The sequence below is a fragment of the Rhinolophus sinicus genome, linkage group LG02 (assembly GCF_036562045.2).
Source record: "Rhinolophus sinicus isolate RSC01 linkage group LG02, ASM3656204v1, whole genome shotgun sequence".
Lineage (NCBI taxonomy): Eukaryota > Metazoa > Chordata > Mammalia > Chiroptera > Rhinolophidae > Rhinolophus > Rhinolophus sinicus.
The window spans coordinates 142750839-142766874 of NC_133752.1; the positions used below are offsets into that span (position 1 = coordinate 142750839).

Consider the following 16036-nt stretch of genomic DNA (forward strand, 5'->3'; position numbering starts at 1 on the left):
TACTTCATCCTTTCCATGCTGCCTAGCTTTTCAATAAAGAGGGAAACATTACATTCTTTAGGAAAGACCCAAAGACTTTTATAAAGTTCCTGACAGGGCATAATGTTTACTAAATGCTTTTTCTATGACCAGCACTAGGCTAAACAATTTTTACAGAGCTAGTGAGTGGCAGAATCTGGATTTTAACCATGTTTCTCTGAATCTCATATTCTTAACTACTCTTTCAAATGGCTTCACCAAACCTCTTAATTGTTATGTCACTTCTTGGGCTAATCACAGTTGTTGTTTACTTTATTTGAATCTAAATTATTAAGACCAAACTAATCAGGATGAAAATATTTATTCCATTTGATTTTGAAAACATTGAAGAACTAGCCTGCTGCCAAATCATCTGAAGGTTTATTGACTTTTTAAAATGTTTCAGTTTATAGTTTTGCCTCTTGCCTATGCAGGTACCTAATTGTTAACAACAATTATTATCAGCAAAATTTAATTTACATAAATCTATATTGTTTATCATTTGTGTATCTCAGGAGATTCTGATATAGGCCTATTTGTTTAGTCATCACCTCTATCATTCTAACTAAAATCTAGTCAGTGGCTCAGTATTAAATTTTGCTATGTGTGAAATTATCTATTTGAATAAAGTTCCCTGTTCTAATTAGGTAAATGGTAGAATAGGCTTATTTCAGTAAATATGACATATACATAAGCCTAACAAAAACTGCACAATTTAATTTTCCATTATAAGTCAAATATTTCCATCCAAGCAATTATTGTTATACTTCTAAATACATAACCATCAGAGTTAATATCACTTTAGGCTGCCATCTCAACCATACTTTCTGACGGTTTGGGGAATTTTTTATCATTCTCAAGAAACCACATATGATTTCCAAAACTAAAGCTTCAGTTCTTTGTGAGTGCATCAGTAAAAGTTTGGGCTGAAAAAACTAAAAATAAAAATCACACTCTCCCTACCTTTTGCTGCTCTCCTAGACAAGGAGGAGCAACAGCAACTATAAGAAGTAACTACAATGATACCCACTCATGCAGAAGTATTTACTGAGTGCCTCAGATATGCCAGACACCACTCTAGCTGATACCAAATGCTGTAGAGGAGAAGCCAGTCTGAAAGTCACGGAGTGTCAGGGGAAGCAGGAGGCAGAAAAAGGATGAAATAAAAGAATAGATATATTATGGCTACAGTCTTAGAACTTCAACAGAAAGCCACAAAACAATTACTGCCTTTGGCACCACTGGTGCAATTGTTTGGCATTATTAACACAATAAGCATTCAAGGACACTGAAATTGATGTAAATATTATTGATACAGGTTCTCAGCTCAAGTAGAAGTAGCCAAATCAGATTCCTTTATTTTTATCCTTAGAGCCTACTCACTACATCTGTTGACCTGACTTGATTTTTTTTTTTTTAATCCCACCATGGCTGGTGAAATACAATTTTCTCTGTTGATACTGCAAATTTTATTGCTCATGAATAGCTTCTAAAAACCCATTTGGTAAACTTACCTCTGTATAAGGTAAGATAGGTCAATTGTACTTGTCTTATATAATCAAGAGGCTAACAACTAAGACCAATTGGTTTTCACTCTTTTTGACAACAGTTTTGGTGCCATGGTATATCCACACTGAGAGACATAACACCCACAACATCTGTGCTAGATACCAGAGGACAACCATGGTGGACAGAAAGTCAACTACACAACTCATTCCTGACCAAGCGAAACAGGAAAAGGCGACAGGTCGATGATGCCTTAAGATTAACAAATTAAACATGAATTTTCCCACTTTCAAAATGATTCCTTAATGTCTTGTAGGAAATAGTTTATAAACTGACTTAAATACATGGAAAAATTTAGGCCAGCCATTACTGTGACCACTAGGGGGCAGGCCAGGAGTCTAAGTGTTAAGCAAAACAACAGACAGTGGTTACTGGAAAAGACTGGCCCACAAAAAATATTAATTTTTATAACACTAAAGTTTAAGGCTAAATAAAGTCTTAACTTTAGAAATGAACTTATACATGTGTCTTTACTTATTCTCCTTACTGGTTATTTAGCACAGATACTTTTGTCGGCATCACTGAAAATATTTCAGATCTTCAAATTTAAAGGTAGTCTTTATAATTTATGAATAGGGAATGTAAGTGTCTGTCACAAAAATGATCTTGAATGGATTTTCCTTCATTTCTGCATTCTATATATTCCTGCATTACATATAGATAGATATACAGATACAGATACAGATACAGATAAAGATACAGATACAGATACAGATATAGATATAGATAGTATAGATATTTTTATCAGTGATATTATAAAAGTATTTCTTCCATAGGCATGTAAAAAGTTCCATATTAATATAACCAATGCACTCCACTAAGAAAATAGATCCTGTCCTTTTGAGAGTGTTATTTTACAATTTTGACTCATTTTAATATAAGCAAAAGAGAAATCTATTCACCATTAATAAAATAAAGAAAAAGTGACATTTTACCTTTATGATACATTTTTAAAAGCCCAAAATAACTGATCTGGGTAAAAACCTGAAAATGATGCTACTAATTATCAGTCTAACTTAAATTCTTAAGTACATAGGTTTGGGCTCTGAAACAAATTTATGTATAAAGTCAATTAATTACGAAGTTTAAAAATACACAATAAAACCTAAAATTAGCACACCCATAGTCTTTCAGGCTATTATTATTTATTATTACAAACCACATTATATACTACAAAGAAAGTCTAGACTAATGGCTATTGACTTTATGCTTTTTGCTTTGCTTATTGGGGAATATTCTTACCAGCAAGAGGAGGGCCAAGAAGAACTGGGCAACACTCCACGACTGTGGTGAGTCCCACGGCACTGGAAAACCTTTGAGGACCAACAAGGTCCATGAGAGTTTCAAAGAGGATACTGCTAACACTCCCAAATCCAAGGCCAAAAAATACAGCATAAAGCACCAGGCTTGTGTAGTCCTCTGCCAACGGGCATAGTAGATGACACAGTCCATTGAACATAATTGCAAAACTGAAGAAGTACTGGATTCGGGGTCGAACAAGTTTGGAGTTTGCAATTAACCCTACGGAAGGCCTAGCAAACATATCAACGAAAGCCATCACAGACAGCAAGAAGGCTGCAGAATACTCATCAATTCCCTTGTCTTTAGCATATGGAGCCAAGAATATAACGGGAGCAAAAAATCCTAGAAACATAATGACATTTCCAGATAAGTATATCAAAAATCCTCTATGCGTGAAAAGGGAAAAATCTAAATAATCATTAATTCTTTCCCATGTTGATTTCTTCTCGTGGCTTTTCTTCACACTTGAATCATCTGCTCTTACGCAAACCTTAGTTTTAGACTTACTAGTTTGTTTGGGTTCAACGGGTCTCATGAGGGACCCAGCCACACAGGCGTTCAAAAATATACCTCCCAAAATCAAGAAGCTTCCTTTCCAGCCGTAAGTATTAAGAAGGAACTGATTGAAAGGAGCTAAGGTACTTAAGAAAACAGGACTTCCTGCCATGGCAAGTCCATTCGCCATGGGTCGTTTCTTATAGAAGTATTTTCCAAGGATTGTCAAGGCAGGTTGCAGGTTGAAGGCTAGACCTAAACCTGAGAAGAACAAAACAAAAAGAAGAAAAACACAAACATTATGCCACTCACAAAATAAATTACTTTTTCAAAATGTACATTTTTAAATGGGTAAGGCAGACCTAAAAATGCAACAGCAGGTAGTGATTTTCTTAATTATGAATATCAATAGAATGGCACATAAACAAAAAGGTTCCCATACTGGACACTTGATATGTATGACAGTTTCATATTCCTTTCATTTTAAAGCACAAAAATAAAACCAAGAACTTCTACTGATTTTTCAATAATCGTAGAATAGGTTGAAACTAGGACAAAATCATTAGTTCTTAATTACTATCATTTAATTCCACAGATAAATTAACCTCTCTTTCTTCATTTATATACACATACATAGGACAGATTTTTTTTTTTCCCCTTGTGGGAAAGCCTGCATTTAAAATATGAATACCTTCTTTTCAGAGTTGAACAGACTAAAAACTTTGTCACTTATAAACAGTCTTAGGTCTCCCCAAAGACATTCTTTCAAAGCCGTGCAAATAATAAAAAGGAATAATAAAGTCATGCCATTAATTTCATGCTCTACATCCCTCACATTCCACATTTCATGAATATAGATGCACATGTGTGTTAAATAAAATATAATTTTTTGGCTTCAAATATATTCTTATTTCAGAGATTAAACGTTATTGTTTATAAAAGTCAAAAGTTCCTACTGTCTAGGGAACTTCTTGGCAGTGCTAAGTATAGCCTTTGAAAAATGAATTGCTTCTTATAGCTCGCCAAGGTACTATTTAGCAATGTAATGAATATGTTTGTTTAAAAAGTACATGAAAATGATTTATATAAACTATCTCTTTCCCCTTTAGCTTAGGTCTTACTCTATATTATTTTAGGGGCCATAGAAGTAGGAATTTTTTTGCATTTACCAATTTGTGTAAATTGAGACAGTATTATGAAGTGGTTAAGTGTTTAGATTCTGGGATACTCAGTTCTGAATACAAATAGTTATTGCAAACATTTAATACAAATATCTTCTCTGGGTAGGAGGGTCTGTAAAAGGTAACTGAAAGGAACCAAGAACATGCCTTGGAGAGTAACAGGGCAGTATGATCTCTAAATCTACCTCATAAAAAATAGAATTAGACCATTAAAAATAATGAAACTGCCCAGCAGTTTGTAAGTAGAAGAACTGAAATGAAAACCCAGGAATTGTGTTTTGAATTGTGTTTTAAGTTTCTTTATCTTGTGCTATCTCCCCCCATCTCCATTCTGTCACCTGAAATTTTGCCTTCAGATGTTAATCCAAGTTCTCCTTAGGAGATATCAGTCATCTAATTCCTATTCTGGCATGGCAAAACAAACATGAGATTTGAAATCAAAAGACCGAAATCTGTCTCAGCTACTTAACTATGTGTACTACTGGGCAAAACACTTAGACTTCTTAAGCTCTAATTCCCCTCAACAACTAAAATAAGGGTTTGCCAAAAAACTAAATTCTAGAACTGTAAGATGTTTTATAATGACATTGTGATTATCATTATTTGCTCACATTTATTTAAAAGTAACAAAATGCTGGGTACTCTGTAAAGTACTCTATATCAATTTGTTACATTAATCATGCCAACAACTCCCAGAAGACCTATCATTTCCCCCATTTTAAAGACAAAGAGACTAAGGCATAAGGAGGTTAATTTACTCATGATCACAAACCTATTATGTGCTGAGTTGGGTTTTACAAACAAGACCTGTCTGATATCAAATACCAAAAATATTGGCTGATAATGGCTTAAGATAAATCCTAAAAGGGATCAACTATATGGTGATAGAAGGAGAAGTGACTCTGGGTCGTGAACACACAATGTGATATATAGATGATGTATTATAGAATTGTACACCTGAAACCTATGTAGCTTTACTAACCATTGTCACCCCAATAAACTTTAATTAAAAAAAAAAAAAAAGATAAATCCCATATAGGTATATTTAGTGGTTGACTCTAGAAGCATCAAGGCCTTCAAAGTCAAAAGGAATGGAATTGAAGTTAGAATAACATGTAATGCTGCTGCTATTTGTGATACAGTGATATCAAAACCATCTTTTCCCTAATGCATCTACTCGTAGACCCAGTCTGACTTCTATGATTAAATGCAATATATAGTATTTCTGCACAAAGGAAAGAGTATTATTCTCTCCACTATGACAATTCTTAAATATAATAAGATTTTCATTTACAAAAGGTGTTTCATCATATCAAAAAGGAAGAGTTGCCACCAGGTAAAGAGAAAGATTTTGACATCACTATGACTGTAGGCTTTAATACATCTAATTTTTTTTTTCATCAAATGATACATAAGTCCTACGTTAGACTGATCTAAAATCATGATAAAAAGAGAAATATATTTGTCTTTTTGTCTTTAGGCATAAGAAAAATATTTAATTCCTTTACATATTAAAGTCTAATTTTTCTTAAAACTGAGTATAGGTCTGTTTGATTCAATTTATTGTTGAGGCTAATAAAAGTAGTTTCCAAACTACATAGTCCAGTCAGTTTGAGTCTAGAGACATTATACATGAGAAACAACTATTATATAATCAAATGACAGTATGCCATTTGAAAATATTTGTGTTTAGTAGGAAATGTGCCTTAGGAGCTCTTAAACAGAATCCTCCAGTAAGGAAAAAAATGAGGTAGCAATACAGAGTACTACAACTAATCAGAAAACAGACTCCAATAACTCTATTGTTAAAGCTGAATAGTGCATCCAGAAAAACATCTTTTTGACACGATTTTAACCTACTCTAAGTGATATGTCAGATACTCTAAATAGTAACAAGCAATGAAAAATGAACTTTTAAAAATAAAACTATTTATATGCCAGAAAGTCTCTGTCCACAATACCATCTTAACTGGCTAAAGAGAAATGGGTGAAACAGTAAAAGCAGACCAAAGCTGTTGTGTTTTTGATATTTATATCATAGCACATCACATGTCTGATAACTTGTTTCTTCTTCCATTACTTGAAATTAGTCTAATTGGACAGTCCATAGCTAGTATCTCAATGTACTGGATTAAAATAATTTAAGATCACATCTGCTATAAAAAGGAAATGCAGAGAAAACAATAATGTTCTATTATTCATGCTTCCTACAGAGCTTTGCAAGCATCATATCATGTTTCCCTGAAAATAAGACCTACCCCGAAAATAAGCCCCAGTTAAGATCACCAGCCAGATGGACACATTTAGTACGTCATGACGATGTTCCAAAAGAAGATGACATGGCTGTATTTCAATAAATGTAGATTGTAGAACATGGAAAAATAAGACATCCCCTGAAAATACGCTCTAATGCACCTTTTGGAGCAAAAATTAATACAAGACCCAGTCTTATTTTCTGGGAAACATGGTAAGTGTTAAGAAGACAATAAGCGGAAAACAAAACTTACCTCCAACGAATCCGACAGTGAGGTAAAGCTCTATTACGCTGGTACTAAAAGAGGCTGTGACCATTCCCAGACAGCATAACAAGCCTCCTGCTAGTACCACTGGTCGGCTACCATATTTATTCACCAAAACACTACTTATGGGACCTGAGGGAGAGAGGAGATTAAGAAACACTCAGTTACTGGGTCATTTATTTGTAATATTTTTTTCATTTTTGAAGGCTAAGAAAGCATATTGTAATGACCAAAGAAAAATACTAGTTCACATGGTATATAACAAAGATTTTTCAATACTTTCCAATCAATTTGACTGGTTATCTTTAACCATATATGTGAAAGCACAGAAAATCATAAGGTAGAAGTGTTTAACATAAGTTTTTCATGACCATACTCATTCAACTTTTGATGGAAAAGTTATTCAACAAGACATAGCTAAATTGTCTAAATACCTTAAGTGCAGGTAAATTTATGTAACAAAAATCTAGGGATTATATAAATGACTTGTGTTAGAATTTTATTTTTTAGAATAAAAATGTGTGTGAGCACGCACACATACGATACATGCTCTTAGAGTTAATTTTTTTTAATTATAACCCACTATGATTTTTATTTTTTAAAAATATTTTATTAAAAAATATAGCTAACATACAACATTATATCAGTTTTAGGTATACACCATAGTTATTAAACATTTATATACCTAAAGAAGTGATCACCATGATAAGTCCAGCAACCATCTGACACTGTGCCATGCTATCACAGTATTATTGACTATATTCCCTATGCTGTACATCATACCCCTATGACATTTGTTTTATACCTGGAAACTTGGACTTCTTATTGCCTGTCACCTTCCCCCTCCCTTTTTAAAAATTTTCAATTACAGTTGACATTCAGTATTGTTTTATATTAATTTCAGGTGTGCAGCATAGTGGTTAGACATTTGTATAATTTAAGAAGTGATCCCCCTGACTCGTCTAGTACCCACCTGGCATTATACATAGTTATTACCATATTATTGACTGTATTCCCTATGCTTTACTTTACATTCCCATGACTATTTTGTAATTACCAATTTATGTTTCTTAATCCCTTCACCGTTTTCATCCTATCACCCAAATCCCATCCCATCTATCACCCTGATAAATCTAGTATCCATCTGACACCACACAGTTATTAAAATATTATTTACTACATTCCTTATGTTATACACTACATTTCCGTGACTACTTTGTAATAACCAACTTGTACTTCTTAATCTCTTCCACTTTTTTCACCTACCCCCAATCCCCTCCCATCTGGCAACAATGAAAATATTCTCTGTATCTATGAGTTTGTTTCTGTTTTGAATGTTTGTTTATTTTATTCTTTAGATTCCACATATAAGCGGAATCATGTTGCATCTGTCTTTCTCTGTCTGACATACTACAGTCAGCACAATACTTTTCAGATCTGTCCATGCTGCTGCAGATGGCAAGAACCCATTTCCTCCCATGGCCGAACAATATTCCATTGTATATATGTACCACCTCCTCTTTATCCATTCATACATTGAAAAACATCTAGGCTGCCTGTACATCTCAGCTATTGTAAATAATGCTACAAGGAACATATGGATGTACATGTCCACTCAAAGTGGCATTATGGATTTCTTAAGATAAATACCCAGCAGTGGGATTACTGGGTCTTTCTATATCTCTTGTTATAGTCTTTGTTTGAAAAATCTATTTTGTTTTGTATAAGTATTGCTACCCCAGTTTGCTTGCATTTTCATAAAATAACTTTTCCCATCCATTTACACTCAGTCTGTGTGTGTCTTTAATTCTGAAATGAGTCTCGAGGAAACAGCATATGTAAAGCTTTTGTTTCTTATCCATTCAGCCACCTTATGTTTGTGATTAGAGCATTTAATCCATTTACATTGAAACTAAGTGTTGATAACTATATAGTTATTGCATATAAATATGTATTTTATTATTCACATTTTTAATCTTTCTTTTTTTTTTTTTTTTTTTGCCCCATTAAGAAGTCCCTCTAACATTCCTTGTAACACTTGTTTGGTGATGATGACTCCTTTAGCTTTATCTTGTCTGGGATGCTCTTTATCTCTTCTTCAATTTTAAATGATAGCCTTGCTGGGTAGAGTACTCTTGGTTGTAGGTCCTGGCTTTTCATCACTTTGAATATTTCCTGCCAATCCCTTCTGGCCTGCAGAGTTTCTGTTGAGAAATCAGCTGACAATCTTATGGGAGCTCCCTTTTAAGTAACTAGCAGCCTTTGTCTTGCTGCTTTTAGAAATGTCTCTGTCTTCAACTTTTTTCATTTTAATTATGATGTATCTTGGTGTGGGCCTCTTTGAATTCATCTTGTTTGGGACTCTTTGTACTTCCTGGGCTTGTATAGCTATTTCCTTCACTAGGTTAGGGACATTTTCTGTCATTATTTCTTCAAATAGGTTTCCAATTCCTTGCTCTCTCTCTTTGCCTTCTGTTACCCCTATTATGCAAATATTGTTAGACTTGATGTCCCAGAGATCCCTAAACCATCCTCATCTTTTAAAAAATTATTTTTCCTTTTTGTTGTTCTGATTGGGTGTTTTCTGCTACTTTGTCTTCCAAATCACTGATTCAATCCTCTGCTTCATCTAGTCTGCTGATGATTCCTTCTAGTGCATTCTTCATTTCAGATATTGTATTCTTCACTTCTGACTGGTTCCTTTTTATCATTTCTGTGTTCTTTTTTATGCTTGCTATCTCTGTTGAAGTTCTCACTAAGTTCCTTTAGCATCCTTTAACCAGTGTTTTGAACTCTGTATCTGGTAAGTTGCTTGCTTCCCTTTTGTTTGGTTCTTTTTGTGGAGTTTTCTTCTGTTCTTTCATTTGGGATATATTTCTTTGTTTCCTCATTTTGGCCGCCTCTCTCTGTTTCTATGTATTAGGTAAATCTGCTATGTCTTCTAGTCTTGCCATGTGGGTTTATGTAGTAGGTGCCCTGTGGGGCCCTGGCACAGTCTCCCATGCTGGGTGCTCCAGGAGTGTCCCTTGTATGGGTTGTTGTGCCTTCCTGTTATAGTTGAGTTTTGATTGCTATTGGCACATCAGTGGATAGGATTGACCCTCAGACTAACTGGCTGGGTGGTTTGGACATGTCCACAGCTTATGGGCTACTATGTAGATGGCTTACCCCATGGAGTGGGATTTGCCCCAGCTAGCTCTGGTGCCTGTTGAGACTACCTTTCGGGTATGCTACTTGTGGGCATAATTTGGAGGTACTCTGCTGTGGTCTGAAGCCAACCTCCAAGTACATTTGTTCTGTGGCCTTTTGGGAAGTGCTCTGGTGCCCAGATCAGCCCAGATCAGCCACTGCCTATAACTAGCCACTGCCTGTGACTAGACGGGGACTACCTGGTAGGAACTACAAAGCAATCCATGGTTGGTCGCTGCTTGTGCTGGATGTTGAGGTGCATGGGAGAGGCCATGCTGCAAAGCAAGGATGTACGCCACCAGTACCAGGCCTGGGGTAGCTCCACAAAAAGCTAGGACACTCCAAGGCTGGCTGCTACCTACTATCTCCCATAAAGTTCAGCCACTGATAAAGCGTCCTGTGGTATATGAGTTGGGTGTGGCAGGGTCTCAGTGAGTCACCAGAGTGGAACGAACAGAGCTCACTAGACCAATTCAGATTCAGATTTGGCCCTAGGAGTGGAGGGAGGATTCATCACAGGAAAGATGGTGCCCACCTGCTGGCTTCATGGAAGGGGGAGCCCACACAGGGAAAATGGCAACTGTCCTTACAGTCCTCACCTCTAAGTTACATAAGTCAGTTTTTCCCCATATGTCTCTGACACCCCTTGAGTCACTATCTTTCCACCAAAGCCCAGGGTGAGTACCTGTGAGTGAGTCTGTGTGCAGACCCTTTAAGAGGATATCTGGGTTTCCTACAGCCTTCTATCCCACCCAGTCAGTTGGAATCCCAAATGTTTTTTACAGCCACATGCTGTGGGAGCTCTTTTTCCCAGCACCAGTACTTTGGGCTGGGGATCCTTGAATGGGGTTGGGATCCCTCACTCCTCTAGGGGGATGCTACTTAGTTAAGATATCCCTCCCGATTCTCAACCACCACACAGAGGTTTGGGGTCAGACCGTTTCGCATCTCCATCCCTCCTACAAGCCATGACATTGCTTCTTCTTTATATCCTTAGTTATAAAACTTCTGTTCAGCTAGACTTCAGATGGTTCTCCAGGTTGATTGATATATACCTTGGTTGTAAGTTTGATGTGTTCATGGGATGAGGCAAGCACAGCATTTATCTACTCTGCCATCTTGGATCAAATTCCTGATTTTTCCTTAATACCACATTTCTTTGATTCTAAGACACCAATTGTTTCCATAGCTTATTATATTAGAAATAAAGATGTCTTACATTTGATGGTCTGTTAACAATCCCTGTCCATCAGATGGCAGTCAAGGTAGTACTGTAACTATCATGGCCTATGCATGCTTAAATTTGGTTGTTATTTCTGTTATTTTGGTTGGATAATGATAATATCTCACATTTCAATCAAACCATTTAAGGACATTTTGAAAAAGTAAAATGGAATCCTCATTATTGTCTGAAAAAATCATCTGTTGACACATTCTGGTAAGGTCAAGAAAAGTACCAGCATCAAATTTACCAAATGGATGCAGTAGTTTAAATGAAATTACCAGAGAAAATGGTGGATCTCTCAATTAAAACGTACGTCCTCACCAACAAAGAAAACAATCTTCTGTGTGAAACATGAACATCAAGGACTCAGACTCAAAAACTAATTTAGAAGTGCTAGATACTGGATGGGAAGAAGGTTTTGGAATGCCGGACTCAATTTATTTGACATACCTTTTCCTGTGTGTGTGTGTGTGTGTGTTTGTGTGTGTGTGTAAAATATTCAAGAATGATTAAAATAATCTGTTTAACTATGTAAAAAATACTTTTTCTAATTATAAACTTAAAGTTCTAAATATAAATAAAGTATTGCATCTTATTTTAATGCAAAACTTTTTTTTTTCCAATGGTGTTTTATAGAATAATGCAACCGAACACTGAGGCTACCTTAGAGTCAGTGAAAGTCAATACTATTTAATGAGACCTGTCAATGTGTAAATGATTTGATTTGACATTTCCTTCTTAACTTAAAATTATATTTTATCTGAAACTAGGGACACTGCTCTTCTTAAAATTATTTAACCAATTCAATTCAACTCAAAGCACTTCAATATTTCTTGAGCTCTTAGTATAAAGCCAGTTGATACATACCAAGGGTAAAATAACAAAAAGCACAACTATAATCCTCAATGCATTATAGTGTGGAGGAAGAAATAATCAACAAATTATTTTAAGAATGGTGATGGATGCTTTGATAAATACTAGACTATCGAACTAATTAATGGACATTTTCCAGTTAGGTTAATAACAACAATCTCTTCTCAGGATCATTGATATTATGTATATTATTTTCTACGAGTATGTGGTGCCTGGATAACTAACAAATGGATTACTACATTTTATAAATGTGTTTGCCCAAATTGTGTAAATTTAAAGTGGAACATAGGCTATGAATCACAGCTAAATTTGCAATTTATAGGAAATAATTATATCTATAGATTGGAATAACCACATTAAGGCTTTTCCCCATTACTGTGATTAATTCAGGGTATTCCCTAAAGAAAAAGTTTAGAGGTGATGATGTTTGTTATTTTTCTTTTTTGAGGAGGTTTTGATAATTTCTACATTGGCAGCAGTCAAGATGCAGTAAGAGTTCTAATTTTAACAAATAATTTTTATTTAAGTTATATACTTTAGTTAAATGATATCCTGTAAGGATATACAATTCATCTATAATATTTTTTTTCTGGTAAAAAAAAGATATTTTATAAGTGATTATTCAGAAATAATCAAAGCTCCTTAGTCCTTAATATTAAATACTTACAAAATGTCATAAAAATGTTTCTACTTTGTAATAGTTGTGGATAAAAATTAAAATTATGATATAAAAATATATTTATTTTGTAAACAACATCTAAATGTGCATTAGCTTGAAGAGGCATCTAACATTAGATGTAAAACACAACACCATCCATTACCTCTCTCCATCCTCCAAGCAGTTTGGTTATTGTATTAAAAAGACAGATGAAATGTCAAACAAATAAATAAATAAATTCTCATCACATGTGATTTTTATTAAACATGAGCTAGCTTCACGGGTGTCCCTTTTTAATGAATCATAGGCCTAATTATATTTTGCGCTCATGCATTCATTCATTTATTTATTCATTTAGTCATTCCGGAAGTTTTTATTCAGCATGTGTTTTTCAAGTAATCGTGATGTTTAATCATTAGTTATAACAAAAAAGAAAATTCTCTACCTGATGAGAGTTATATCTGAGCCCATATCTAAGTGAGCAGTTATTGTTCATCCAAGTTCTTTGTTTTATTTACTTGTCAAGCAATTATAAAAAAATGGTGTGTAAGAATAATAATGTCTTATTTCCAAAAAATTCACAAAAGCATCAGATTCCATCTAAATCAGACTATTTCTTCTGATCCTGTTTTCCATTCTAAGAATTTTTAGTGTCAAGTATAATAGCCACATTCATGCTACCTATGAAGTTGTAAAAGAGAGCTTCATCAGAGAGAGGTGTAAGATCCCAATACTGTCACCATACTTCAGCTACTGTTTTATCTTCTGAAAGCTACTTCTGTCAGCTACTACTGTCTTTTGCGGTTGTGGCTCCATAACACTTAGCAAAAGAATATTTATTCTCTCAAGGAAGCTTTTGTGGGTTCTTATAAATTACAGGATTTGCCCACTCTTAGAGTTCCTATTGCATTTATAGTTGACAACACACACACACAACAAAGCATTAATTTACTCTCCATTTCATTTGTTTGAATATTGTTCATATATTCTATTCCAAGCTCTGTGAAGGTAGCTGTCATATAAACTGTTATTATTCATCAACATTTATTGAGTTATTACTCTTTGCAGACAGTGTGCTAAGATTTGTACATGCATTATTGTATATGATTTTCATGGCAATCCAATGATATGATTGCCTAATTAAATCTTTGCAACAGTTAATAAAACTGAGGTGTACAAAGTGTTTAGATAACTTGTTCAAGATCACATCAGCATAAAGTGGTAGAATGTAAATATTAGCCCAGGACTATCTGATTATAAAACTTGTGTTTTTAACTACTGTGCAGAAAAGAGTTGACATGGCAGGGTTAAGACTACCACCCTAAAAAAGGTCTGATTGCAAGGTGGGCTCTTGGGGGGCATCTGGGAATATGGATTTCAGAAGTGTTCCCACCATTCCCTAGCTGATAAGAGTGGTTCACTGTGCTTAAAACATGTTACAAATGATGTGGTTTATGCTTAATATCTGCTTTCCTTCTGGAAGTCTGGAATTTTGGTACATATCACACAGAGAATGCCTGTGTGACCAGCAACCCAACATAAACCTTAAGTACTGAGTCTCTAACGCGCTAGCTTCTTGGTTAAACAACTCTTCACACATGTTGTCACAACTAGTTGCTGAAGGAATTAAGCCTATCCTTTGTGATTCTGTTGTGAAAGGCTCTTGGAAGTTTGCAACTGGTTTCCTCTGTACTTTGCCCCATTTGCTTTTCCCTTTCCTGATTTGTTTTGCACCCTTTAATTGTAATAAACTATGGCCAGGAAAAAGACATTGTTTAGTTGTATGAATCTTCCTAACAAATTATAAACAGATGGGTTTTTTAATTCACATTTTAAAAATGTATAATGTACACACATACACATACACACACACACACACATAAACACAGGTCTACTCTTTTGTATATTATTATTCTGTTCCGTAGACATAAACGCACAGTGCTTGTTTTTATTTATTTTGTATATTGCATGAGTACATAATAAATGCTGTGAGAAAATTTGGAAAGTATGTTATGTAATGAACATTTCATAAAATATATTTGATCAATCTAAAAGCATGAATTGAAATTGACTATCAATTTGAGCTACCTAAAAATTTTTATGCATAGTATAAACACTAACAGAAGAAATGATAAACTGCTATAATTTATTTTTCATTTGCTTTATTTCCAATTTGTATATGTAGTATCCTGTCAAATCAAATGATAGAAAGCACTAGGGCAGGACCGGGAGAAAGTTGTTTGCAATTTCAGAAATCTATCTGTGTTTACTACCATGGTATTTTTCTTACTAACAGAGACTTTCTAAACTTGAAATATTTTTCCAAGAGGTTTTTTGAATTAGAAAACTGTTACTATTTAAAGTTGGGCAGAGGGTGGGATCCTCTTCATTAGCTACTTGTTTGCCTGAGGTCTATGTCTGCACCGAAGTTGAGATTGATGAAACACTAGTCTACCATAATAAAAGATGAAATAATGCTATTTGCAACAACATGGATGGATCTTGAGATTATTACGCTAAGTGAAATAAGTCAGACAGAAAAAGTCAAGAATCATATGATTTCACTGATATGTGGTTTATAGTAAAACTGGAAACAACAAAAGAACAAGACAAACAAATGAAGAAACAAAAACTCACAGACACAGACAATAGTTTAGTGGTTACCAGAGAGTAACAGGGTAGAGACGTGGTAGATCAGGGTAAAAGGGATCAAATATATGGTAATGGAAAGAGAACTGACTCTGGGTGGTGAACACACAATGTGATATACAGATGATGTATTACAGAATTGTATACCTGAAACATGTAACTTTACTAACCATTGTCACTCCAATAAATTTTAATTAAAAAATAAATAAATAGAAAAGGTGAAATCTAAGCAAAAAAAAATCCACCTGGTTTCTCTCTCCGTGTGATGTCCTTTTATTTAAGTTCTGTGAAAAATGTGAGGGAGAGTCTCTGATACTTAGGAAGCATCTGTATTGTATTTGCTTGTAAAAAGCAAGAAGAC

General features: G+C 34.6%; 1 protein-coding gene across 3 annotated transcripts in view; it reads right to left on the minus strand.

Annotated features, from left to right (window-relative positions):
* Nucleotides 1-16036, minus strand: part of SLC16A7 (solute carrier family 16 member 7) — a 156275-nt gene that overhangs the window by 4872 nt on the left and 135367 nt on the right. For all 3 annotated transcript variants that reach the window (XM_019742386.2, XM_019742388.2, XM_019742387.2), the window contains exons 4-5: nucleotides 7070-7213; nucleotides 2827-3642 (exon numbers count right to left, since the gene is read on the minus strand). In XM_019742386.2, coding sequence (XP_019597945.1) covers nucleotides 2827-3642; nucleotides 7070-7213 — 960 coding nt within the window. The remainder of the gene's footprint in view (nucleotides 1-2826; nucleotides 3643-7069; nucleotides 7214-16036) is intronic.